The sequence below is a fragment of the Recurvomyces mirabilis genome (assembly GCF_035927965.1).
Source record: "Recurvomyces mirabilis strain CCFEE 5264 chromosome Unknown scaffold_5, whole genome shotgun sequence".
NCBI classification, from domain to species: Eukaryota; Fungi; Ascomycota; class Dothideomycetes; order Mycosphaerellales; family Teratosphaeriaceae; genus Recurvomyces; species Recurvomyces mirabilis.
Window position 1 is genome coordinate 287,118 of NW_027041939.1, and position 26,010 is coordinate 313,127.

A 26,010-nucleotide genomic window follows, 5' to 3' on the forward strand; every position below is an offset into this window, starting at 1 on the left:
GAAAGTGCACCGGAAAGACCCTCAACTGCTCCTCCTCCAATATTTCATCTTGTCCCTCGACAACGAGACATGCGGGACGAGAAGAGGAAGGATAGGCTAGTGAGATCACCAATACGACATGTGAAGTGCAGGCAATCTATATGAGATCTGCTGCCGCGATAAGGTAATGGCGGTTGTTGAGAAATGAGGGTGTGCACTAGCTGACCGTAGCGAAGTGCTCATGAGACTCCCATCATGGGAATAACCCTGCCTCTATCTAGCCATGTTCCTCCACTTGCTTGCCATAGGACTGCATCTCTATGTGCACAGGGAATGCTCGAGGTCATATGCTTGTAGCCGTTGTGCTCTTTGGCGTGCTTGATCCACAAGCTTGCAACTCCTGGTGAATGGACACGAGGCTAATTTTGGCGTGTCGTGGCGTAATAACGGTCTCCTCACGCTAGTCAATGATTGACGGGTGACATGTATTACCGCAAGCCAGACTCTTTATGTAAAATCGATACATTCAGAATTTCAGAATTAGTGACTCATTCACTGGCGTTCTTCGTAGCAGGTCAAATCCACTTTGATATATATTGCACAGCAGCACAGGCGAGATAGAGAGCTGAAAGCCAGTCTTAACTTGCACCACGCTTTCGGCTGCGGATACAGCCGTTCCGGTTGCCGCATCGTCTGGCGATCACGCATTCCTTCCGATGATTGTCATTGTGACCTACGCAGGTCAAGAGTACGACATACAAGTCACAACTTGCCAAGTCCTGGGGATAACAACACTTACCTCACTAGACCTCCGTACAAGATCAGCGCTTGGTTCGGCTACTTTACGACAGACACCTGAGCACGTACCCGGCGAACTCGCGCATTCACGACAACCATCTCGAATCACCAAGCAGCCTTTCCGTCGACGGCTGCTGAAGTCGCTAGTAGGAACAACAAATCCTCGGAACACGTTACTTGACATCGCACAGTAGAGGTACAGCGCGAAGTGTCTGGAATGGTTTGGAGGGCGTTGGGAAGGTCGCTTTAGATCCCACGACTGGAAGGCTTCACGTTGGGACAGTGGAGATCACAGGAGTCGGTGACGGTCGAGGTGGAGGTGGGTGGGTGCGGAGCCAGGGGCCAGGAGATGGTGACATGCCAGGATTGCTTATGATGGAGGCGCAAGCCGCTGTGGACTCTCCGCAGGCGAAGAAAGATCGCAGTCATGCGCAAGACAGTGGCTTGAGCGCTACAATGTCAGAGGGAAGCGCAGCGGTGCAGAATGGTGCTATCGTAGAGAATGGAGAGATTCTTACCACGAATGGCGACCATGTCAACCAGAAAGCGTCGACGCTCGGAGCAGAAGCTGCGCCCGAACTCGATCAAGTGTGGAAGGATACGCCTGCAAACAAGTCATTCGGAACTCTTATCGATCGTCTTGCTCAGCAATGCTTCGTGGACTTGAATGACTGCCTGGGGAAGATGTCAGAGCTCGGTGATGGCTCCAACGGCAATGCGCCACCGCAAGTAAATGGCTTGGCACCGCAAGGAGCATATCTAGATACTTCGGAGGTTAGTCGCCAAAAGAAGCGCATACTCATGGACTTTGCACAAGACCAACGCGATCGTTTCACGAAGACACTGGTGCTCTCGGACTGGGCCCGGAATGCCGACGGCATAGCAAAAGTCCACGGCATTGAGAGCTGGCAGCAAACGCAAGATCGATCTTACAGATATGCGCAAGATGCGATCGGTCTACTGAAGAACCGAGCAGTACATTTCAAGACCCCAGCTCCCAATATCGATGGAGCTATGGAGGTGCTTGCAACTGGTTCCGTAGCATCTGTCCCTGATCTAGGGTACATTCCGCCAAAACCATTAAGTGCGAAGCAGCTATTGAGCCTGCTCAAAGATATGAATGTTGCGCTGGCTACACGATTGACTCTGCATGAGGACCTACCTTATCACATGCAGCAGTATAGCATTTCGAATGGCAGGGTGACTTTCAGTGTACCAGGGGAGTTCGAGGTGGATCTGACGGTGGCGGACGAGGAAGAAACGAGTCCATGGTATTTTATCGACTTCCGGTTCCTGTTCTCGCCAAGCTCTAGCGTATTGAACGATACCATGAGAGCCCATATCGAGCTCCAAGCTAATGGCGCACTTGCTACCAAGGGGCTGAAAGGATGCTACGATCTTCTACACAATTTTGTCCTCACCCACAAGATCAACGTGCTGCGGAATCAAGCGATCGAGCTCATTCGTGGTAAGTGGTTTGACTGCATTAAAGTGGAGGGCCTGCGAAGAAGTTTCACGATACAGTATTGGACTGGTGTTCCTGGACCCAAGAACTGGATCGAAATTGGCATCGTAAGCGGCAGGACACAGAAGATGCACCCAGTAGCATCAAGAAAGGCTACTCCACGGCTATCAGTGCGCTGGTTTAGACGTGGCCAAGAAGTCCTAGACGAGTCGCTTGACATCGATTGGAATGAGCTCGACGTCGAAGTCTGCTTGATGCAAGTTATTGGGAAGCACTGCTTCGGCAAGCTCGGCATTACTCGCGATGGACTGCATGCAATGACTGCGCAAAGAGGTGAAGACAGTATCCTGCCCCCAGCTACACAAGGCTCTTTGAGCAATTCATCATCAGATTTCGGCCTGAAGGTGAAGCTCCCATCCATGGAGAAGTCTCTCGATGTACGGTTGGATCCAGTGACTGGCCAATTCTCCATTTCCCCACCGAGTACTGCCGCAGCACGCAGCGAATGTGTGCTAAACTCGGACGCGACTATCGATGTAGCTCGCGTGCTCGCATCGCTCATCTGCACGACCGTGCAAACCAAAGTCTACAAGCAGGCAGAAATGCTTGGATGGCGACCTCTCCAGCCACAACCGAGTATCAAAGACCACTTTGGGAAAGATGTTTTGCAGCGGACTGTCTTTGGCGTACCAGGTTGGGGCGATCAGTGGGCTCTTGGTGTCGGCTTTGGCCTGGCAGGCGAGAAGTGGTGGGCTGTGCAGCTTCAATACAGCGGGTCGAAAGACCGAAATCTAAACCCGCTCAAGGAGGTGATTGTTGCACATGCAGTCTCAGCGAGTATCGCCAAGGGAGGACTCTCGGCCTCGACGCTGCTAAGCATTGAGAGATTGGCCGTCGTGCAAGCAACGTATGCTGTACTCACGAAGCAGCTTCGGGAGATGTCGGTTCCCTACACAATCAGCCAGTCCGAATCCGACCGCGATGACGACAATTCGAGTGCTGTGTACATACACTTTTCGCCATTCATGCGTACATCGCAGTCCTGGAAGTCATGGGCGGCAGAGCCAATACGGATATCACATCTCGGCATGGACGACGACGATGATGGGACTTCGGCGCAACTCGGTGCGCAATCTTCTGTCCAGCTAGAAACATCTCTTAGTCTCGAGAAGAAGAGGATGACGCAGCTACGGAGGTACTTATCGAGCTCCAAGGAGCAGCATGTCACGCTCAACAGCACAGGCGGCATGGCTGTCCGCCTGCGTGTGTCATTCGGCGAACCCTTTGCGAACCAGATCCAAGCACGACTACGCAGCGTGGAGGCCCTGGACACCCAGGTCTCGGCCCTCCACAACTTGAAGTGCAAGATCACGCTTGCCAGCTTATCTACATTACACTTCACCTACAGCACCTCACCCGAGCTATCCGCCGAGCTTATCTTCAGCAAAACCGACGGCACTACGAGGCTGAGGCTGAAACCAAGTGGCTTCAATCCCCATCAACGCACCCGAGTCATGCTGGAGCAGTGCCTGAACAGACGAGACGGCAACGGCTTTCGGCTGTTCGTGCGGGCCCTTCTGCTGACATTACCTCTACTAAATTGCTTCGATCGGCTGGAAGAGGCGCACCTCGCTAAGCAAACACTCCAGATCAGCAAGAGGGGTGTGACCTGGTTTCAGTTTGTTTATAAGGTGCCACTTCCCGCACAGACGTTTGTCATTCGTGCGAGGTCGAAGATATTGAACGGCAAGGCGCAAGTGCGGTGGCATGTCGAGCGGTTGGCGAGGGATACGAGTGGATTGCCCGAAGATCTTGGCACGGTACTGACGGCATTCTGGAATAGTAGTGGCGAGGGCTATTTCGGCCTAGGAAACGGCATCATCGCAGACGCCAAAGGCATCACCACCGTGCTCGAAAAGCTAGACGAGATACTTCGCCATTTCCGGACCCAATCAACAAGCGGAGGCCGAGAAGCCGGCGAGCAACACTAGTACGACGATCGCAGCCCCACCTCCCACAACCAAGACAGAGAAGCCTCCTCCTCCTCCTCCCTCGAGACCCCAACCACCCATCCGACGACCTTCGGAAAAAGCAAAGGGTAAGCCTACTACTGCACCGACCAACCAGCAGCGACCGAAACCGCCGGCGCAGAAGCAGCAGCAGCAGCAGCATGATGTTATCATGTTGGATGACTAGCCCAGACGGCAAAGATCGCGCACTGACGAATTTAGCGAAGGAGTTTTTGAAAGTACATGAGTGACTGGTTCCAGGGTTGATAAGCACGAAAGACTGCTAGAGTGTTGGTTCATTGTGCTTTTGACGCTCTGTATCTATACCCGACTCCCACCACCACTGGTGAAGTGTCTTCGAGGATGTTTTGACGAGGAGAAGGGGGGTTATGGCTGCGTTCTTGGCTTGGCGAGGGAATGCTTTGGAATTTGTTTTCATGATACCACTACATAGGCTCTCTCTCATGATTGAGCAGCTTCGAGCAAAGGCATCCATTGGTGATTTGATACAATACTGCCATGCGACACGTCCAGATCACATTGACGTGCCAAGTAGGCAGTATGCTCCCCCCTTGATAACATATGGTTTCTGCAACGCCATAAACACCTACGCTAATGTGACGATCGATTGTCCATACATCCGTGCTCCACAAGACAAAGCCCGCGCCATGAGCTCGAGCCTGAGCCATGGGTCCGGAGTCCGAGTTCAAGGTCGACCTCCCGTGTGGCGCCCCCTTCATGAAGCCCTTGAACCGATGAGGAAGCAACCATCACCCAGAGCAAACGTACAAATGACTCCTAATACTGCATCCCGCCCGCCTCGCCATACCCCGCACCACCGGCTTGCACGTTATCGTCTAGAAAGCGGTACTGGCCTCTTCCCCCGCGACCACCACGTCCTCCGCCTCCTCCTCCTCCTCCTCCCCCTCCTCCGCCACCACCGCCGCCACGATGACCGCGGAAACCACCTCCTCGACCTCCACCTCCACCTCCACGCCCGCCTCGCCCACCACCGCCACCGCCACCGCCGCGTTGAGAAGAGAAACCAATCCCATTCCCGCCTCCCGCCTTCCCCGCCCAAGAGGAATTCGGATTCCGATTCTCATTACCATTATGATACCCACCCGCCCTAAACTGCGGTCTCCCCCCCTTACCCTGCTGCCCACCAGACCCCAAAGCAGGAAACTCCTCGTCCCGTGGATGTTTCCTCCCCTGCCCCCCCATCTGCTGCTGCCGTCCATTCCCCTGACTAGCGAAACTCGCCTCGTAAGCATCCTCCCCCCTGACCTCCTCCTCGATCCTCAACATCACTTTCTCCCCCATCGTGGTCTCGAACTCCATCCCTTCACTCTGACTCACAGCCTGCCACGAGGAGATCTTGGTAGCTTCGATCGGCTTCGCGTCCCGTTTCAGGGCCAGCACGACGCAGGGTGTGGCGTTCTCGGAATGAACTCGTACGCCAGGATCGACAGGAGCGACGCGAGCAGCCCAGACCCGTTGGTTCCAGTTCCCGAGTCCGGTGACACGCCAGCGGACTTTGGCGCCTAGGCCGCCGACTTTATCTAACAGTGATTTCGGGGCTGGACGGGGCGTGATGAGGATGTTGTTCGCTAGCCATTTGACTTCGTGCTCGGGTAGGGATGGGGGGAGTTTGACGAGGGATTTTATCCTTTCCGTGTCGGGGGGCGTGAGCAGGTAGCCGGTGAAGAAGACGGTGCGTTTGAGTTTGTAGGGGACTGCTCGGGGTGGGGCGGTTTGGTTGAGGATCGAGGTGTTGTGGGTGTTGATCATGGCTTGCACGCACGCCGTCTCGGTGGTGGGGTCCATGGTTGTTTCTTGTTCGCTTACTTGGATGACTTCGCAGCGGATTGGGGCACGTTGAACAGGTGGAGGGATGGAGGGGGATGATAACGAGCGGTTGAAGTGGGCGAAGAAGTCGCGGAAGGCTTTGGTGTGTTTTGGTCGGTCCTCGTAGATGCGGATTTCGGCTGCGTGGGGGTAGGTGTAGACGATGTCGCGGAGCAGAGCTTGCTTGTAGGTGAGGGTGCTTGCGAAGAGTTCACCCGAGGGACTGACGGAGGGTTTCAGGCAGATCATGTCGAAGTACAGGCCTTTGGCTGTGATCATGCGGTTGAGCAGGTCGGAGAAGTTGGCCTCGGCTCGGCCGGTGAGCATGATGCTTAGAGTGTCCTCTTCTGCGGCGGAGAGTGCGCACAGTTCCACAATCTTCTCGTTCCAAAAGCCCTGCCATGCTCGTCCTTCTTCTACCTCCAGTCCTTGGCCAGTGGCTGATAATATGGCCGGATTATGCCACCATCCTCCGTTGTGTAAGAAGTCTTGTGCTTGTAACGATCCGCATGTCCCCGAGTTCCACAGCTGTCGATTGGGTAATGGGGAAGAGAAGAGTGTGTTGTCAAAGTCGTAGACATGGATGTTCCGCACACCTTCCACCCCCGGCATCTGCTTATCCACACAACTCCATCTCTTCAACGCGGTGATGGTGCGGACGGGAGGAGTGCTGCCGTTCATGGTGGGCGATAGTGATGGAGAGATTCTAGCGATGATTCGGAGCATTCATCGTGATTTAATTGATTTATTGAGAAGAAAGAGCGACGCTCGCAGTAGTAAAGAAGGCAGGCGCAAAAGGTGTCAGTCGTACCTGCCAAAGCTGTCGAGGATGAAAGTGCTTAGCTTAGCGCGATCTGATGCACGACGGCCCGCCCCCACACTTGATCGCCGTTTCGCTGCGTCACGACTCACGACTCGAGATCGTTTCATCTGATCTCAAACATTACCATCACAAACACCTTGTCTTTATTCTGATTGCCTGGATAGATGAGCTCCAACACCACCAACATGCTCTCTCGCGCCACCAAACAAACCATCCCGCGCAGTAGCAGAGCAGCATCGACACGAGCAGACTTCCTCGCCCGACGAAATGCACCGTCACGAGCGGCGACAGCATCAGCATCAGCATCATACCAATCCCGAGCGCAACGCAAGCAACAACAACTCTTCCGATCCATCTTCGCCATCACAATCGCCGGTGGTGCAGCAACCCTCACTCAATTCTACCTCAACAATGGCTCCATCCTCCGCCAAGGTCATGCCGAAGCACCACCCAAGGAAGACGACAACCCATTGGTCTTCGAGGCGTCACGGAAAAGGGTCAATGCGAGTGTGGAAGAGAATCGCGATATGATATCAAGTCAACATCACCAGGTGAAACGATCGTGGGAGGCGCCAGGAGTCTATGCGTGGGGCAGTAACACTGGTCGGGTGGTCGCGCCGGATAGCACCGAGAGCACGATCAAGACGCCACGACGGATACCTTTCTTCGATGGCATGTTGTTGAGAGATATCAAGCTGGATCGGAATTTCGGTGCCGCGATTGATGAGAAGGGGAATCTGATACAGTGGGGTATTGCTTATGCGCCAGATACCAAGGCTCCCGTCACGACATTACGAGGGAAGAATTTGGTCTCACTGACGTTATCACGAGACCGCATACTGGCATTATCCAAAGCTGGCAAAGTCTACAGCATACCCGTCTCAGCCGAAGACCAGATCTCCGGCGACAAACCCACCGAAAGCTCCTGGATCCCCTTCTGGTCCTCCAAAAGCCCCATCGCCTACCGCAACATCTTTCCAGCAACACCCGAAAAGGTCACAAGCATCTCGTCCGGCCTCGAACACGCCCTCCTCCTAACAGCCTCCGGTCGCCTCTTCAGCACAGCCTCCTCCGCCGAATCCTTCCCCTCCCGCGGCCAACTAGGCATCCCCGGCCTGACCTTCATGACCCGCCCCACAGGCCCCTACGACCAACCCCACGAAATCACCACCCTCCGCGGCTTCACCATCACCCGCATTGCCTGCGGCGACAACCACTCCCTCGCCCTCGACACCGCCGGCCGCGTCTTCACCTGGGGCGACAACAGCAGCGGCCAACTCGGCTTCGACTCCACGAGCGGCGAAACCTCCATCGTCGACGCCCCCTCCCTCCTCCCCACCCAGAAACTCTACCCTGGCACCGCCTCCCAAACCGCCAACATCACCAACGTCTTCGCCGGCGGGAACAACAGCTACATGACCGTGGACGCCACCAAAGTCGCCCTGCAAACCGGCGGCGCCCTAAGCGACGCCGACTACCGCAAAGCGAACCGCGGCGTGGGCAAAACGACGGCCGACACCTTCGCCTTCGGCTCCGGCATCACCGGCAACCTCGCCAACAACCGCTGGACGCACGTGCAATCCACCCCGACCAAAATCCCCTCCCTGTCCGGAATCTTCGAATACGACGAAGCAACCTCGACCACCGTGCCCATCCGCCTCGCGCACCTCAGCGTAGGCGCCACGCACGCCGCGGCCGTCATGGCCAATATCACGAACCTCACGGCCTCCACCTCCCCGAACTCCACAACGGACGACACGAATTGGGGCGCGGATATAGTCTTCTGGGGCGGCAACGAGACGTTCCAGCTCGGGACGGGGAAGCGGAATAATTGCAATTCGCCCACTTATTTGCAGCCGTTGGATCAGGAGGCCGAGGTTTTGAGGGCGAGGAGGAGTTCGGGCGGGAAGGAGAGGGAGATGCATCGGTTTCATATTACGCCCCGTGCGACGGCGACGTTGGGGGATGGGAGGCGGGTGAGTGTGGAGCAGCGGGTGGAGTGCGGGAGGGGTGTCACGGCGGTCTATTCTGGGACGTGACAGAGGCAAGGATTTCAGCATTTCCTTCCTCCTTTTGGTGGAACGCGCTCTCCGCTGGCCAGTGTAAATGGCGATTTCTTTCTGACTGGGTCGTGTATTGTACATACTTCCATTGATGTGGATGAGGGGAACGACTCTCCTATCCACTTGAACATACTTCCCATGAAAAGCGTCCCTCCCCAAACCCGAGAGAACTTCCCCCTTTTTTCCCGATCCTCGCCGCCTCTTCGTAGCTCGCCTAACCGTACAACTCCGTCCAGGCGAAACCATCCATCTAACATGCTATGCCTATACCAGCCCGGTGCGATCCGACGACCAAAATGCAGTGCCGGCATATCGTCACGAAACTCCACTCAGTGCCTCACATTCGCCAACCCAGGCGCCTGCCCCACAAGCAAACTCAACACCCCATCCAACCCCCCCAACTCCTGCCCAAACCCTGTCGCGCCATCATAAGCCCCGATATACCATTTAGTCCCACAGCTGTCATTACCTTTGCCACTCACCACGCCCTCGCAGCTCGCCGCAGCACCCACGGCACTCGGCCGCAAAAGGCTGAAAATATCCCCCTTCGTGCTAGGAACCAAGAGGGAAGTCTTAGCCATCCAGGTCGCAAGACTGCCTTTGAAAGACGCCTGGTCCGTGTTACATTTGGCGGCTAGTTCGCAATTGGGTTCGTACATGATTCCCGTGGCGTTTGGGAAAGGGGAGAAGAAAGTCTGGTTCGCTGCTACCAGCAGCCCATGTGTGCGGGATTGCCAGACCGTGGCGTTCGGTGTGGCAGAAGTGGCGTTGTTGTGGGTGAAAGCATACATGTTCGCCGCTCCGTGGAGGTAAGACGCGATGTTATAGCTCCACTCATCATGATTGACACTCGAGCAGTTCGCCCCCTCGCCATCTGACGTCCCGTCGAAAACATGGAAATCCGGACTTATGAGCCCCACCCCAGCCGACCAATCCCAGATCCTATTCGCCCAGTCCGCGTACGTCGCATTACCCGTGAACCGAGCAAGACGCGCCGCAGTCTGGAAGAAGCCGCCATTAGTGACGGTATTCTTGTACGTCCAGCCATTGCCAGTGGCGGAGGGGTTGTACTGCCATTTCAGGCCGCCGTTGCAGGTGATGCTGTTGTTTTGCCAGCGGGTGACGAAGTCCTCGAAGGCGTTGTTTGCTATAGTGAGCCAGGAGGTGTTTTGACAGCTTCCCGTCGTGCCGACGGCAGAGGCTTCGGGTTCACAGGGGAGGGGCGGGAAGCCGTATTCCATTGCTGTTAAGGCGGCGTAGACCCAGTAGACTTGATCGTCGTTTGCCTCCCAGCCGGCTTGGGAGGCGGGGACGAAGTCGTAGTTTGAACCTACATTTTGGAGGAGGGCGGAGTGGATGGCCAGAATGTAGGTGGTGTCGTTCGTGTAGGCTGTGTAGTCGATGAGGGATGTCCAGCCGGAACCTGAGAGCCACCAGAACCAGGGTTGGGGTTGGACGAATTGGCCGACTGTGCTGGCTGGGTCATGGTATGTAAACAGGTTGGCTGCCAGAGAGGTGGCGCCAGAGCGTATGAAGGAGATGTTGTTAACGTTGAGATGTAAGCATGTGGCTGTGGTGGCCAGGATGGCCGTCAAAGAGGCGAAGCGAAGCATGATCTCGATGTGTCGTGATTCGTGATTCATGTAGCAATTTTAGTATCTCGTTGCTGCGCCCAATTCCTGTTCGAGAGGAGGCACCTTGCGATTTGAGAGCGGTGATCGTGTGCGTCCAGCGCGTTTGCAATATTAGTGGTTCAAGAAGGAAAGGGTAAGGAAAGTGGTTGTAGTCAAAGACAATAAGAAGCAGCTGATTAGTGGGGTGAACAGTATACTTATTATTATTGTCGTGCTGGTGACATCTTCCAAGGTGTGGTTATTCACGGGAGATCAACGACGACCGCGACGCGCCGAATGGATCAATCGCGAAATTGATAGTGGTGAATGATGCGTGGTTGCAGCACGAGAGGAGGTCAGAAGGTGACGCTAATGTTTGGTGATGCTCGGACTGTCCAATGAGAAGCTTAGGCATCGCTTCGTCGTTTGGAGGTGCGACATGCTTTGCCGCGGCCCTGGTTGACATTCAAGAGCTATCCTTCTGCTATTATTACTATTGTCGCACAGTGAGCTTTCAATTCTGCTGGTGGTATCGATGGAGTTCATGGTGAACGGCGCACAGCTATCGAGCAGGTGCCCCTAATGCATACCGTATACCTGATCGCCATCTCGGGCCAGGCTGAAGATGTCCACTAGCTCTGCAACACGACACACAAAGTCTACACGGCCATCATCTCAAGTCGTGGTGCGGAGCTCGTGGCAAGTCTGGTAGGTGTGATCGCGAGGCTTCTGTACACATTGCAAGTACCTCCAAGAAAGGAAGAGGTACATAGCGGAAGAACGTTGACCCTGCACAAACTCATCCACTCCACACTCCACTCGGAAGCCATCAACATATGGCGCCCTCCGAAGCCGACGGAATTGCCATTCACCTACATATGACTAAAATGGTCGCAAAGGTAGGCCATGATGTTTGGAACCGTTCCGCGTCTCGACCATAGCTCGAGTGTCTGTTTCCTCAAGAACACGTCTTCTGATCATCGCTGCTTCGATCGGCGTGCTTCTCACGAGTACAGGGAATCGTCATAAAATGGCCATCTCGCCTCAGAAATACGCACTTGTCATAGGAGGGAGCTATGTAGGTAGGTACTCATCCGTCCATCATCATAATAAAAATCACACAATGCTGACCTGACCTCAGGCATCAAAGCAGCCCAAGAACTAGCACAAAATGGCAATGGCCGATACCACGTTGTACTGGTCGAAGCAAATTCTCACTTCCAACATCTATTTGCATTTCCTCGGTTCGCAGTGGCCACGGGCGTTGAGACCCACAAGGCCTTCATCCCATACAACCCTGGTACATTCCGTGATTGCCCCGAAGGCTGGGGTACCATAATTCAGGCCAGAGCAATCGACCTCACCAACAACGAAGTCAAGCTTGATCGGATGGTTGAGTTCGAAGGCGGGCAGGTGGACAGTCTACCATATTCATATCTTGTGAGCAATCCCACTACCGAAGATGATCAGACGTTAAGCTGATCTAGTGCAGGTCATCGCAACAGGCACAAAGCTCTCCCCACCGTCCACCCTACCAGGGTCAGATAAACTGGGTGGAGTCGACTATCTCCAGAAGCACGTTCAGAAAATCCGACGAAGTTCCAAAATTGCCGTCATCGGCGCAGGTGCTGTCGGAGTCCAAATGGCCACTGACGTCAAGGAGCTCTACCCAGAGAAGGACGTTACTTTGATACATTCCCGAAACCATCTTATGAACACTTTTGATGGAAAGCTACACGAGATCGTGAAGGACCGCTGCGACGAGCTCGGTATCAAACTGGCCTTGGGATCAAGAGTCAAGTTGCCTCCAGGAGGATTCCCAACTGATGGTCGTGCTTTCGACATCGAGCTTGTCGATGGCCGAAAGGTTGGAACAGAGTTGGCCATAGTCTGTACAGGTCAGACACCTCGCTCGGAGATACTCTCGACCCTAACACCAACGACAATCAACGAGAGCAAGTTTATCACCTTACTTCCGACCCTGCAGATCGCTGACCCACGACATCCCAACATCTTCGCACTGGGAGACGTGGCGAACACCGGTGCCCACAAAGCCGCTCGACCAGGCTTCAACCAGGCCCTTGTCGTCGTCAAGAACATTTTGCATCTGGAGAGTAAGGAGGCATTAGAGGATTACGACTTCAGTGGCATGCCTGCAGCTATTCATCTCACCCTTGGGATCAAGAAGAACGTCCTTTTCACTGACAAGCGTGATGGGTACCCGCAGGCTAAACATAGGGATGATGGGGTGTTGGATATGGGTATCGGTGCTGTGTGGCAGAGGAGAGGAGGAGGAGTGGATGCTATGCTTTGATCGATTCGCAGTGTCATGCTATCAGAGGACCAGTGATGAGAAGCAGATTCGACTCCAGCTTGGAGATATTTCGCTTCTGTCAATGTATTGACAACCGCCACAGAGCACAACTTGTGATCGGGCTGAGGAGAGACTCACAACATGGACGGGCGCGACACTGTCTGCGACGTAACGACGGATTTCGCTAGCCATCACCTACACTACATCTGGCTGACGTCGATCCTGCCGAGATCCAAGGGTCTGATAGCCACTCGTTGTCAGCCAGCCAGCCGAGATCCCGCCACCAAAGATCACGCCCACGACATTTCGCACGCTTGGTAAAGGGGGGACTATCAAAGGGCTGTGTCAGCAGGCAGACTTGGGCAGTGCCGGAGGATAGACAAGATACTGCCTTGGTAGGCTATGGCTGGACAGCCAAAGCAGACTAACGGCGGAGAAGGCAGTGTCAAAGGTGGTTCATGAGAGGACACTTGGTTTCGTCGACAACCTCGTTGTTTCGCGGAGCCATAAGAGGGCACTTCATCTCTTCGACATCCATCGCGTTCGTGATACTCGACTTCCAGCAAGGTCGACCTGGGAACTGTTGTGGATTGAGTTCTGTCTTTGCGTGTAGCGAAAAGGAGTGGTATAGAACAGACTTCTCAACTATATGATACGCCTGATTTTATGCCCTCTCGCTTCATTCCCGCGACCCCTTGTGCTTTCCCTACCTCTTGCGATTATGGACGCATGCAGGATTCAGCCCTTTGATGCGGAACCCTAATCGCCTCTTAGCCGAGCACAAACGCTCAGCCGCACCCAGTAAGCATCACGCGTATGCGATTGGCTATCACTCGGCAATGTCAGCTTCTAGATCTTTGCAAGTTGACTGCCAAAGCTCCCATATACGGCGGAAGCCTGATGATTTCTTGTCTCTGCAAGCTGGCTAAAGAAGGTTCCGTGTAAGGCGAAGCCTGAGGATGTCCTCAATCGTGAGATCGTGTACGTGCTTCGTATCAGCCAACGCACCACGTTTGGTCTGATGGCCATGTGCGCGAGATGGTACCAACACGTCCGGCTAGGAAGTAGAGCATCCATTCAGCTGCGGGAGCGAGAGCCTTGGTCCGAGCATCTCGTGTTTGGTCACGCACCAAGCACTCCACCAGAGCGCTTTCGGACGAAAGTAAGACATCGGCATACTGTGTTACTCTTTGAGCTGTGTTGGGTGATAATCGTGAGATGTATGGACTAGTGCTCGAAGCCTCGAAGCCGTCAGTAACGTCGTCGGACATATCGTCCAGAGCTACAATGTCGCTGCGATGGCTGTGAAGTATTTCAAGTGTTTTGGACATCTTCTCGTCGCAACACAGCACATTAGAACGAGAGTTGAGAATGAAGGTATGCGGCTGACCATGCTGTACTGTTCCGACAATACCGACAAGCCCTTGAGCCACTTCGTTCCGCTGCATACCAAGTATGTCAAGCTCTTGTAAGACGGCGAAGGATGTCCTCCTCTCCGAAACATCTCTGGCATCGAACGCTTCATTGCTGGCAGTCTTGCCGTCGGCAGGAAGCAGCATGAACCACTGATGCTGCTCGAGTCGGACTAAGAAGACACCTCGCACGTCATCCAGGACAGTGTTCCAGGATCGCTCTTCGTTACTAGTGAGTGGGCGACAGATGGTTACCTCGAACACCGAACACTGGACTAGCAGACCATTTGGCGTGATGGTGGCTTGTTCCTCTGCCTTCTTGGCACGCCTGAGGTTCTGGAACTTGACGTGGCTTCGGAAAGAAGACGGTGCCCACTGTAGGCCTTTCGTCTGCATTCTAGGTCCCGTGAAGAAGAGAAGTCCGCTAGGCAATTGTAGATCTGCTCGCATAGCGGTTTGCCAGAATGTGGTCATACGGTCTTCCCTCGCCGCTTTCACTACTTCTGTCTGATCGAGATCAAGACAAGTGCAAAGGCACAAGGCTTCATCCGATGCTACTGTGACTGACCTCGACTCTAAAGCGGATCTCACATCGACAAGATCTGGCTCAAGTCGTGATTGTCTTCGACGGCCAAAGTTACGCAAACGTCTTAATCCACTCAGCAAGATAAGGGCAAGTTGGTTATGAGCAAAGTTGTGTTTGTAGATGTTGCTGATATCTGCTTCGACTATGGCTAGATCGACAGCACGGTCTTTGAGCTGAATCCACAGGCTTCCAGCCAAGGCACCCTCCTGCAGCGTCCATAGCCTCCTCGTCCAGCCCGAAAAGAGCACACGAGCACAGATCTCGACCGAGTCAAGGTCACTTGCATTAAAGTGTGCGATCTGAGTGTCCAGAGTCAACACCAAGGTTGCCTTTTGATAGATTTGTCGCATGAGCATCAAGCAACTACTTCGATGCCTTGGACTCGACACTGGGCAGCATAAAGTATCGAGCCATACCGGAAGACTGCGATCGTTACCGGCATTTCGCGAGAGCTGTCCGGCACACTTGGCCACATGTTCCAGTTGGCAACGTGGTAATGCATTCGCGTTGGGGTTGCCTAGGCCATCTGCCCAGACGTGGGAGAGCGCAATGTATTCCGACTCATCTTTGTACGAGACGACATCGATTGAAAGGGTCTCGATGTTTTCAAGGTCACTGAATCTCAAGATACCGAAGTGGCCATCTTCGAAAGTTGTCTGCATAGCTTCTTCGTCCACGAATATCAGTCCGCAGTCATGATTGCCGCAGCGATGTACAAGGGACTGGTTGTCCATATTATACTGCGAGGCAACGCATACTTCGCCCACGCAATTGCCATGATCCTTGGTCTTCGGCTGTGTGACTTTATTTAGGTAGTAGAGAGTCTGGAAGCCACCAGCAATAGCCTGCCACTTGCGTATATCAGTGGGACACCATCCATTGTTCTGCATGGTCGCGGCAATGGAGACACTGTCCAGGCAAAACTCCCAATTCGTGCTCAGACTGCGGGTACCACGGTCGAGTGTCTCCATGACGACAAACTCCAACGTCTCACCAATTGAAGCTGCGGAGCATAACACGGAGTCCGTTATTTCGGCACGTTTTCTTGCTGCCATCAGGAAACTATGGGCGGCCATGATACACTCTATCAAGTGCTCGAGGAGCTGCTTTTCATCATCTGTACCAGCCAGGGCTTCTCGTGACCTTGTCCATTGCGTGGCAATCTCAGGTAACTTGGCTGTGCTGAGAATTGGGCTCGCACCGTCCTCACCGGCCTTGGTGAAAGCTTCCACAGTGAGCAGCGGTGCAAAGACCTCATGCAGGAGCCCGACCACGACCCATGTCTGTAGAAAGACCTCCAGGTCACGAGTCGAGCCTATGTCCAGATCCTTGCGAGAGGAAGCGTAGTGTCCCTCTGGCTTGATGTCCTCATACAGTGCTCGAAAACGGCTTCGCTGTGGGAAGCTGAGGAAGTCGCCACCATCGTACGGGCCAGCGATATATGGTGCCTTCTCGTTCTCGCCTACTAGTGCATTCAGGGGTAGCAAAAGATGTTCCATCGTGAGCTACTACATCTGATCGTAGCAAGCCTGCTGGCGGGAGATGGTTGCTTGCCAACACGTCGTAAGACCTCGGATGGTTGAGCGGATCTCGCCCCATTGCTCGCTTGCATTGAGACTATGCCTTATCCAGCCAAGAGATGCGCCAGACGCGGCTGAAGTGAATTGTTGATAGACGATCTATCTGGGTATCGTATGTCTCTCATAGCTACGCTAAATCCAGAAAGCAGTATATCCCGATACCGAAGAGCAAAAGTCAAGTACAAAGCTATCCAAATCATGTTACGCCAAGGCTATGCGAGAACCGAAAATCACGCCTGTCATCTGACGACAAGTAGTTTCTTCAATTCCGCAAATTTCACGGGCTTTGGCAAGAAGATGTCCACCCCAGCCGTCTCAGCCTGCTTCCTTGCCTCCTTGCTTGCCAGGCCAGTAAGCGCTATAACCTTTGTTCTCTTGATCCCGCTCCTCTGCTCGATTTCACGAATCTCCTTCGTAGCATCTAATCCGTTCATCACTGGCATTGATACGTCCATGAACACATAGTCGAATCGGCCCGGAGGTCGACTCGAACCCATAACTGAAGGGAAGTACTCCTCAGTCTTTTCAGCCACGGTGGCCTTATAGGCTTCGACGGCCTCAAGACCATTTTCAGCACAGACGAAGGTGAAGTGAGACTTCTTGACGAACATCTGTAAGAGCTGGAGATTGATCTTGTTGTCGTCCACAAGTAGTATGTGAAGAGCTGCCTCATCAGGCCTAACTGCGGAAGTCTCGTTGTGCTGCATTGTTCCGCTGCCGTCAGTGCTGGGCGTCGCGATCACCTGTGCAAGACTTGGAGTGGCGGGGTCTAGAGGAGGTGGAGATAAGCATGGGGACGGTTCATTCGCATCTGACGATTCCCCAGGTACAAATGGCTTGTTCCGGGCTTGAGATCGCGTTCCTTCGTCGTCTGGCTCATATCCGTTGCCGCTTCCTGCTCGCTCTCTCTGGCTTACTGGCTTATGGTTCTCCGCAGGCTGACTGGCATCCCGCCCATTACCCTTTGTCCCATTCTTCTCATCCCGTTGCTCCCCACTGTCCAGCCTCTTCAGGCATTGTCTCAAGGCCACGCCAAGCTTGCGCGGTCCACATGGTTGTGGAATAACTTCAACAATCGTACCCAGATTTCGAAGAGCCTGCGCGTGATTTCGACTGACGTCGATGGCTTCTTCGGCACTAAGACAGATAATTATCACAGGGATTACTCGCCCACAAGGTTTGGTTAACCTCCCACTGTTCGCATGCTCCACCAGCTCATCAATGCCAGGCGGTTCAGCGTAGAGATAGAAGTCAGCATCCGCATGATCCATTTCGGAAGACACAATGCACTTCATATCGAACCATTTCTCGAAGACGGCCTTTAGACTGAAGGTAAGACGGGTCATCCGGTCGTTCTTCGGACGTTGATGACCTTGAATAAAAGGGTCGAGGAAGAAGACACGCATGCCCTTGATTCTCTCTCGTGTTGCAGATGTATGCTCGTCTGAAGGCATATGATCGGGATTGGATTCGTGAGAGACGGCCGCAAGGCATAGATCAACATCCACTTCTGTCCCTTTGCCCGGCTCCGATTTGATCTCGATGGACCCTCCGAGAGAGTCAACGATCTGTTTGACAATGCTCAACCCCAAACCAGTACCAGGCTGGAACGAGTCCTCCTGGCTAAAGGGCACAAACAGCCTGTTTTTCTGGAAGTCCTCTGACATGCCTTTTCCAGAGTCCACCACTCGCACCACGGCGTTGATCGTCTTATCGCTTTGAGCCTCCTGTACTTCGAGCGAGACCACAACGAAACCAGACGGCGTGTACTTGAGTGCGTTGCCAAGCAAATTCATGATGATTCGTCTTAGCGCTCCAGGCTGGGTGCGCACAACCCACGAATCTCGTGGATCAATATCAAGCATGACGCTGACGCTACCAGAGGCCGACTCGATCGATCCAAAGCCCTCAGCAGCACCAGAGAGCGTATTCACGGACAGCACACCACTAGGACCTAAACCATTCGCTGAGTCCTTGCTCGCAGTCTTACCGATGCTTGTCCCATGCTGTAGCTTCCTGAAAGCATGACCCGCCGTGACAGCCTCGACGACTTCCTCCACGAGAATGCCCAGGTCGACTTCCGCGGTCATGTTGATGCTTTCGAGCCCAGGATCAGAGTCCAGCGTAACAAGCTTGTTGGTCTTAGCATTCCGTCGCATTTGCGCCCGACCGAGTTTGTTGATCTTGCTGTAGTCCAGCACATGGTTGAGTGTGTCCAGCAGCGTTTTCCCACATGTGACGATGCTTGTGATGAGACCACTTTGATAGCTATCAGTCGCAGTGTCGACCAGAAACTCCGAAGCGCCCAAGATGCCGTGCAGTGGACTGCGCAACTCATGCGACATAGACGCAATAAATGTCGTCTTCGCTGCCTCATTCTTTTGTACATTCATACGAGCGACCTCGGACATGATACAGTTCCCAAACGCTCGCAGGTAAGACAAGTCGTCGTCAAGATTCATCATCTGCCCAGTAGTCGATGACCAAAGAAAACAGCCAGCCATCAATTTCTCCTCGACATAGTCGTAAAGTGGCAGGAACACGACACTCTTGGCGCCTGGGATCTTTTTAAGCAGCTCTTCATGATCCATGAACCTTTTTCGTTTCTTCCTACGATTAGAAGATGAGCCTTGCTCCACGTTTCTTCTATCTTCGCGAGCCTCCTTCGGTGGCTGTTGGCTCTCACTTGTGCTACCGTCGTCATCCGAAGACACACCGAACCCCTGGCTGGTGAAGTAGAAGACCTTACCTCTGGGGAAAAGGGTGAAGTACTTCTCTAATGTTCCTAGGGTCAAGGCGCTCTCCTGCTCAATTTCATCTTTGGCCTGCTCGTCTGCTAGCGAACAGGCTAGAACCTTACAAGGTCTTCCAGACGGAGTGGTATCAGAGTCAGAAGTCCCAGGATCCGCACTTGAATCAGTTCCTGGCGGTAATTGTGAAGTGCTTTTGCCATCTGCCATGACCCTTCGAATACTTCTATGCGTAGGGGCTCCCGCTGATGCCCCGAATATGCAGGCTCCATCCGCAAGGGCTGATTCGCGTAAAATATCGGCAGCACGAACGAACATGTTCGAGATGCTGTCGTTCTTGCTCGACTGCGTACGGTGCAGTGTCTTTGGCCTTTGTGGTGGAGCTCGAGAATTGCTTGACACGAAATGCGAATGAGGTGGCGGACTTCGTGAACGTTTCCGGCTGCCGAAATCGGTCTTCTCGTGGCCACGGAGGCCTGCTGAAATACCGGCAGGGAAGATACCGGCGTCTCTCGTACGCGCGTTGGTTGGATACGGAGTAGCAGTACTCAGAGTAGGCTGATGTGCAGGTTTTGGCAGCGGCTCATCCGGATTAGACTGCCCGCAAGCATCGATGAAAGTCGCCATGCCACGCACGATCTTGTCGCCCTTGTAGCGATCGACGCGATCACGTGCCCACTCCAGATGATCCATGACGGCCTCCGCGGTTTCTTGCATGAACTTGAGCTCATTCACGCTGAGACCATCTCGCGGCTGTTCGTGAGACACGGCATAAGCACCAATCAGGATACCTGATCGTGATACGATTGGGACCCCTGCATAGAAGCGTACGCCAGGTTCAGCTTCCACATATGGCCTGTCCTTGAAACGGTCGTCCAGCCGGCAGTCATTGACTATTAGACCGGGTGTACTGAAGGCACCAGACTGGTCTTGTGCTGTGGCCTCGTTTAGGAAACAATGCTCGCATACTGCTGTTGCACGAACCAATGTTGTGGTACCGAGCCAGAGATCGTGAGGGTCTTTAACAGAAGTATCCTTGGTCGCTTCTGCCAATATGTACTGGCTTCGCGGATCGATCAGGCTCACCATACCTCTCTTGACATTGAGACGTATGGCTGCTAATTGGGCAAAGGCCGTAAGAGCCTTGTCCCTCGACACCTTCGGACGATAGCCTCGCCCTTCGAGGTTGGCGATGCTCTCGACATGTCGGGCGACACTGGTGCCAGATCCATGTGCAGAAAGCCAGCTGGTGTAATATCTTTGTACTTCGCGCTCCTGGATTGATATCTTTCTAGCGTCCGCGGAGGACATGTTGTTATTACCGGAATCGAACATAGAGTTTGAGAGGATCACGGCATGACAGGCTCGAAATATGGGGTAAAATAGTGGTTTTTTCTATGTCTTCATCGATCAGTCCGCCTCATCACTCTGTCGATCCGCTGCGTGGTCGAGATGACATGAGAGAGTATTGAAAGCAGAGTCCGTGTCAGGTGTTCGTGTTCCTGCTCAAACGTCACCATTCACAATGCCGCTTGATTTAAATGGACCCATAGCTCACGTGGCCGCGCGCCTCCCGGGTAAGCCGCCGAGCCTCAAAGCATAATTATTAGCCATCAATCATTTTCGCGTTCGACATGAGCGGATGCAGGTTCTAATGTCGAAACAGACCGTGAACAGTATCCATCAGCACACTGATCAAGATGGATGACTTTCCGACTCTCCAACAGTCCATCACCTCTTCCTTGGTCTCCGCCACCCGTACCGCATCCCAGCTCGCCGCCGCCGACCTTCAATTCCACCGTTCTCTCAATAGCTCACTAAGCACTTCTCTCGATCAGCAGAATGCGCGGCTTCTCACTCTTGCGGAACGTCTTCTGGGCTCTGCGAACCAGACTGCGGAAAGTGTACGTCCTTCACCACGTAGCCTGAGCGACATCGAGGCCGTCGAAGGCAATTGGCGGGCCGTGGTTGACGTACTCGATAGTCTACTCGAGCGCGCGGATACTGCATTGGACGAGTTCACTGGCGCGGTACGAAGGCTTAGTCCAGGCGCGGCGGAGCAGGCTGGGAAGCAGGCGGAACGAGCTGGTGCAGCAAGGCCAGGGCGAATAGCGGCAAGCTTGAGGAACCAGGAAATCGAGAAGCCACAGCTCAAGTTCGAGCATGTACCCAGGAATGATGAGGTCGGTATCTTTGTGCCGTTATTGGAAGGAAAGCCACACGCCAAGCGGTCGCTGGCCGATAGACAGCAGGGCGAGCATCCCTACCAGCGAGAGATTGAGGAGTACGCATACCCCGAAGAGGTCCATACCCAGGCTGAACCGATCATGTACCACCCTTTCGACACGACGACCGCCACTTTCGTCGATACCGAGGAAGCTATGTATGGCATGCTGGACGAGCTGAAGCAGGCAAAAGAGCTCGCCATTGATCTGGAGCATCACGACCAACGCACATACATTGGCGTGGTCAGCCTCATGCAGATCAGCACGCGTGACAAGGACTGGATCGTCGATACACTGAAACCCTGGCGACGGAAGCTCAATTGCCTGAACGAGGTATTTGCAGATCCATCTATCACCAAAGTACTGCATGGCGCGTACATGGATGTTGTCTGGCTACAACGCGATCTCGGGCTCTACCTTGTTGGCCTATTCGACACTCACTACGCCTGCAGGGCACTCGGCTATCCCGGCGGCAGCCTGGCATATCTACTGAAAAGGTTCGCGAACGTGGATGCTCAGAAGCAGTACCAGACAGCCGACTGGCGAATACGACCTCTACCACAAGAGCTGTTTGATTACGCTCGAAGCGACACGCACTACTTACTCTACATCTTTGACAGCCTACGTAACGAACTCCTTCAACGATCTGACTTTAGTAAGCCAGACCGCGAAGGCGACAAATTGTTCGATGTCCTCGAACGCAGCTCCGAGACGGCACTACAGGTATATGAACACCCAATCTACGACTCTGCGCTTGGCCAAGGGTCCGTGGGTTGGTACAAGCTACTCGCTCGCACACCAGCTTTACTCAACAAAGAACAATTCGCCGTCTTTTGTGCAGTGCACAAGTGGCGCGATGATGTGGCAAGGGAACAGGACGATAGTACGCACTTCGTCATGCCCAACCACCATATATTCAGTATCGCAAAGGCTGTCCCAATCTCGAAGCCAGATGTCTTCAATGCCGCACATCCAGCTACGCAGAGCATGAGGCTGAGGATCGACGAGCTAGTTCCGGTGATTCAGACGGCGCAGAAGGATGCGCCAAATGGCCTGGAAATGATGGATGTGTTGCAAAAGATTGAGCCGCACTTTCCAAGGAGGGGTGTGGCGAAGGAGGCTGCGGCATCAGCACACTCTGTGGCAGCGTTCGTGCCGAAATCAGCGCCTGCTGTGGATTGTGCCAACAGCGTAACTGGTGCATCAGCACTTCCTCTGAGAAGTGCTACGTCCACTTTCTGGGGCTCATCAATGCCGGCAGGCACGCAGCAGCAAAGTCGCGCCTTGTCGAATGTTCCCGCGATTTCACTCAGCGTACCACTACCACCACTCATGGCTGAGATCTTCGGGGATCCCTCTGAACAGGTCTCCACGCCTATCATGGCCACGGAGCCTGCTGCGATGGAAGCGTCAGCTGCGGCAGAACCGCAGGAAGACGAGACATTTATACTGAAGCAGTTGGGCAAAAAGCGAAAACGACCAGTCGCAGAGTCCAGTATCACCGTTGGCATGGTCGACGGTATGGCAGCGAACAATGACGAAGTAGCTCTGACACAGGACGACCAAGAGCTAGATCTATTAGGCAAATCAGCCCGACACAGAGCTCGGAAAGAAGCAAAACGGGCTGCCAAACTTGCGGCCGCCAGTGGTATGGACGCAGACGACCTCGAGCCGGGAGGTGTGCAGTTGAACGGGCACAATCGGGATGACGAAGTTTTCGACTACGCTTCCGCACCTAGTATGCTGAACCCACCACGTGAATCTCGTGAAGAGATGAGGGAAAGGAGGAAGAAGGTGGTGGATCCTTACAAGAAGAGCTCGGATGTTCCGAAACCTCTTAGTCGGGTGCAGAGGGAGAGGGCTGGTAGGAGCATGACCTATAGGTCTTGAGCTTGCTGCTTGTGTCATTGATACTAATGTGTATACTACGTGTATCCAACGTGTGAGGGTGATGGGGGCCTAGTATAGCGGGTTAGATTTTCGATCGACGACACGAGCCTTAGGTCAAGTGACAGGGCTGAAAGCACAGGGGGGAAAGATTGATCACAGGCTGTCTGTCAGACGAAAGCTGTACATTACTTACTTAGGCTCAATGTTGTGCGTGCGGCTCGGGAGTACCGACGACGATCGACGTCGCGGGTCATATATCAGAGTCCAGCTATAATACGAGTCGGCCAATGAGATGTGTGAATCTTTCAGCCCGACATCCTGCCACGCTGATTCTGATTCATTGTCAGCTTATCGAGCTTACGGATCGCCCTAGCTCAAGTACCACGGCTCTCAGGTATGCCATGCACATTCGAGCATTGCTGGTCATATACTGTCGATCCGCCGAATATGTGTGAGGGCCGCACACTGCGTTGACCAACTACATAATCAATTTTGAATGATATCACGTAGCCGAATCTGCTCGTGTGATTTCTTCTCAAACTAACAGCCACATCAGCTACGATGGCTACGACAGACACGATTACAGATGTTTTAATCATTGGTGCCGGAGCTGCTGGTATGATGGCTGCCACGTGCGCAGCAGCCTACGGTCTGCAAGCACTGGTCATCGACAAGCGTCCAGATCGTCTTGTCGCCGGCCATGGCGATAGCTTGAATCCACGAACGCTGGAGATCTTGGAGGCTTCGGGCTGGCCGAAAGAATGCTTCGTGAAGGCAGCTTATTCACCCAATGGGCACTGTGGGCACCGGACAGTGATGGAGCCTTGCATCGTACAGGAGTCAAGTCATGGAACCGATATGATTCGCGCTATACCAATATCACGTTGACGCAGGCTCGGATTGGCGAGATCATGGCCGAGTACATACGTGAGAAGTGCGCTGACATGGAGATCAGGCGGGCCACCATAGTGGAGGGCTTGTCAGTTCGTGATGGCGAGGAGTATCCTGTCGAGGTTCGGACTCGTAACGTCCGGCGTACCATCAACGGAGAGACAACAGAAGCGCAAGCTTCGAATGGCATCAGAGTTGACGATGATGAAGATCTGCTGAAGACGAGCATCGATACAAGGACGATACATGCCAAGTATGTTGTGGCGTGCGATGGAGCGCATAGTTGGACGAGGCGGCAGCTCGACATCGCAATGGTTGGCGATGACACAGACGTGATCTGGGGTGTGATGGATGTCTTACCCGACACCGACTTTCGTGAGTCGACCCACTCACAGGAATAGAGACACAGCACTAACAAGAGGCCAGCGAGCACGCGAGCACTCAACAGCGTCCTGGGTGCTGGCTTCGGCCTCCTCTTAGTCCCTCGCGAACGTGGCCTGATCCGCGTCTACACAACTCTAGCTATGGTCCCTGCTGAGCGGACAGGCAAGCTATAACGTGAGAGGGTGACACGAGAACTCATTTGTGAGACGATTCAACAACGTCTGAAGCCGTATCGCTTCTCCTACAAGACCTGTGAGTGGTGGGCTGCCTACCAGATTGGGCAACGCATTTCGACCGCCAACATCGACTCCAGCGGCCGGGTCTTTCTGGCTGGAGACGCTGTCCATACGCATTCGCCTCAGGCTGGCCAAGGCATAAACGTAGGCATTCAGGATGTGTGGAATGTGATGTGGAGGCTCAATCTCGTCGTCAAACAGTCCGCCAAGCCCGACATACCTCAAACCTACTCGGAGGAACGACTCAAAGTCGCCCAGGATCTCGTGAACTTCGATCGACAATTCGCCGCAATGGCGTCCGGCCAGCCGACTCCTCAAGGGCTGTTTGGGAGGCAGTCGTGGTCCATCCAGCACTTCTTCCATCGGATAGGTGTCATGGTAGCCGGACTGCATGTCCACTCCGAGAGCAGCGTTTTGACATGTACCTCCAAGGAAGACCTAGAGGTAGCCCAGAAAGCTCTCAGTAGTGGGAAAGTGCCGCCAGGAATGGTGGTAGGTATGCGACTTAAACCTGCCACAATCTACCGCCACGAAGACGCGCTCAAGGTAGAGTTCACAGGGCATGAGGCTTTCCAGAGCGATGACCGTTTCCGCATCCTACTATTCGTGGGCAACCTCCGCACAGCAGATAACATGGAGCGACTGCAACACGTCGCCAGTAAGCTCAGCGTTTTGCTGTCCAGATACGTCTCGAAAGTGTTTGACATAGTGATCCTGCACACGGCCAATCCAACAGATCTCGGGCTTTCGAAGCCAGTCGCGAGGGCCCAAGAGACGCTAGGCAGCAACACCAGGATCTTCTTCGACGGTCAACTAGTGGATGGCAAGCTCGTAAGCTCCGGCGCAGCATACAAGACCTACCACGTTGATGCAGAGGCCGGAAAGCTTGTACTGCTACGACCAGACCAGTACATTGCGTACGTTGGCGAGTTGACGAATGTAGAGACAGTCGAGCGGTAGTTCGATGGCTTCGTGATACAGAGACAAGCAAAATAGATAGATGTACGTTCATGAATATAGCGTATCGTAAAAGCTCATCAGCAATAATACAGCGGCGAAGCCGACAGAACCCACTCAAGCACGTCCCTCAAGTGTGAAGTCCGAGGTGACCCGAGGCCGTTGCATACCACCAGCCAATCATACA

At 53.9% G+C, this 26,010-nt stretch overlaps 9 protein-coding genes across 9 annotated transcripts; 5 read left to right on the top strand and 4 right to left on the bottom strand.

The window, feature by feature from the left end:
* Window positions 1-1,134: 1,134 nt before the first annotated feature.
* Window positions 1,135-4,233, top strand: RGR1 (mediator complex subunit; the record flags this gene model as incomplete). The annotated part of the gene is made up of 1 exon (XM_064835130.1): window positions 1,135-4,233. The coding sequence occupies one exon, from the start codon at window positions 1,135-1,137 to the stop codon at window positions 4,231-4,233; it is 3,099 nt and encodes a 1,032-aa protein (XP_064697065.1).
* Window positions 4,234-5,049: 816 nt separating this feature from the next.
* On the bottom strand, window positions 5,050-6,780 carry LTS14_002425 (uncharacterized protein; the record flags this gene model as incomplete). Its single annotated transcript, XM_064835131.1, has 1 exon — window positions 5,050-6,780. One exon carries the CDS (start codon window positions 6,778-6,780, stop codon window positions 5,050-5,052), a length of 1,731 nt encoding a protein of 576 aa, XP_064697066.1.
* A 327-nt stretch (window positions 6,781-7,107) lies between these two features.
* On the top strand, window positions 7,108-8,961 carry LTS14_002426 (uncharacterized protein; the record flags this gene model as incomplete). Its single annotated transcript, XM_064835132.1, has 1 exon — window positions 7,108-8,961. The coding sequence occupies one exon, from the start codon at window positions 7,108-7,110 to the stop codon at window positions 8,959-8,961; it is 1,854 nt and encodes a 617-aa protein (XP_064697067.1).
* A 353-nt stretch (window positions 8,962-9,314) lies between these two features.
* Window positions 9,315-10,598, bottom strand: LTS14_002427 (uncharacterized protein; the record flags this gene model as incomplete). Its single annotated transcript, XM_064835133.1, has 1 exon — window positions 9,315-10,598. One exon carries the CDS (start codon window positions 10,596-10,598, stop codon window positions 9,315-9,317), a length of 1,284 nt encoding a protein of 427 aa, XP_064697068.1.
* A 1,030-nt stretch (window positions 10,599-11,628) lies between these two features.
* Window positions 11,629-12,912, top strand: VPS10_1 (vacuolar protein sorting/targeting protein PEP1; the record flags this gene model as incomplete). The annotated part of the gene is made up of 3 exons (XM_064835134.1): window positions 11,629-11,680; window positions 11,740-12,038; window positions 12,091-12,912. The coding sequence occupies 3 exons, from the start codon at window positions 11,629-11,631 to the stop codon at window positions 12,910-12,912; spliced, it is 1,173 nt and encodes a 390-aa protein (XP_064697069.1).
* A 995-nt stretch (window positions 12,913-13,907) lies between these two features.
* On the bottom strand, window positions 13,908-16,409 carry LTS14_002429 (uncharacterized protein; the record flags this gene model as incomplete). The annotated part of the gene is made up of 1 exon (XM_064835135.1): window positions 13,908-16,409. The coding sequence occupies one exon, from the start codon at window positions 16,407-16,409 to the stop codon at window positions 13,908-13,910; it is 2,502 nt and encodes an 833-aa protein (XP_064697070.1).
* A 320-nt stretch (window positions 16,410-16,729) lies between these two features.
* LTS14_002430 (uncharacterized protein) lies at window positions 16,730-20,551 on the bottom strand (the record flags this gene model as incomplete). The annotated part of the gene is made up of 2 exons (XM_064835136.1): window positions 16,730-20,286; window positions 20,332-20,551. The coding sequence occupies 2 exons, from the start codon at window positions 20,549-20,551 to the stop codon at window positions 16,730-16,732; spliced, it is 3,777 nt and encodes a 1,258-aa protein (XP_064697071.1).
* A 214-nt stretch (window positions 20,552-20,765) lies between these two features.
* RRP6 (exosome nuclease subunit) lies at window positions 20,766-23,355 on the top strand (the record flags this gene model as incomplete). Its single annotated transcript, XM_064835137.1, has 2 exons — window positions 20,766-20,817; window positions 20,918-23,355. The coding sequence occupies 2 exons, from the start codon at window positions 20,766-20,768 to the stop codon at window positions 23,353-23,355; spliced, it is 2,490 nt and encodes an 829-aa protein (XP_064697072.1).
* A 761-nt stretch (window positions 23,356-24,116) lies between these two features.
* LTS14_002432 (uncharacterized protein) lies at window positions 24,117-25,826 on the top strand (the record flags this gene model as incomplete). Its single annotated transcript, XM_064835138.1, has 3 exons — window positions 24,117-24,621; window positions 24,673-24,773; window positions 24,858-25,826. 3 exons carry the CDS (start codon window positions 24,117-24,119, stop codon window positions 25,824-25,826), a joined length of 1,575 nt encoding a protein of 524 aa, XP_064697073.1.
* Window positions 25,827-26,010: the final 184 nt, after the last annotated feature.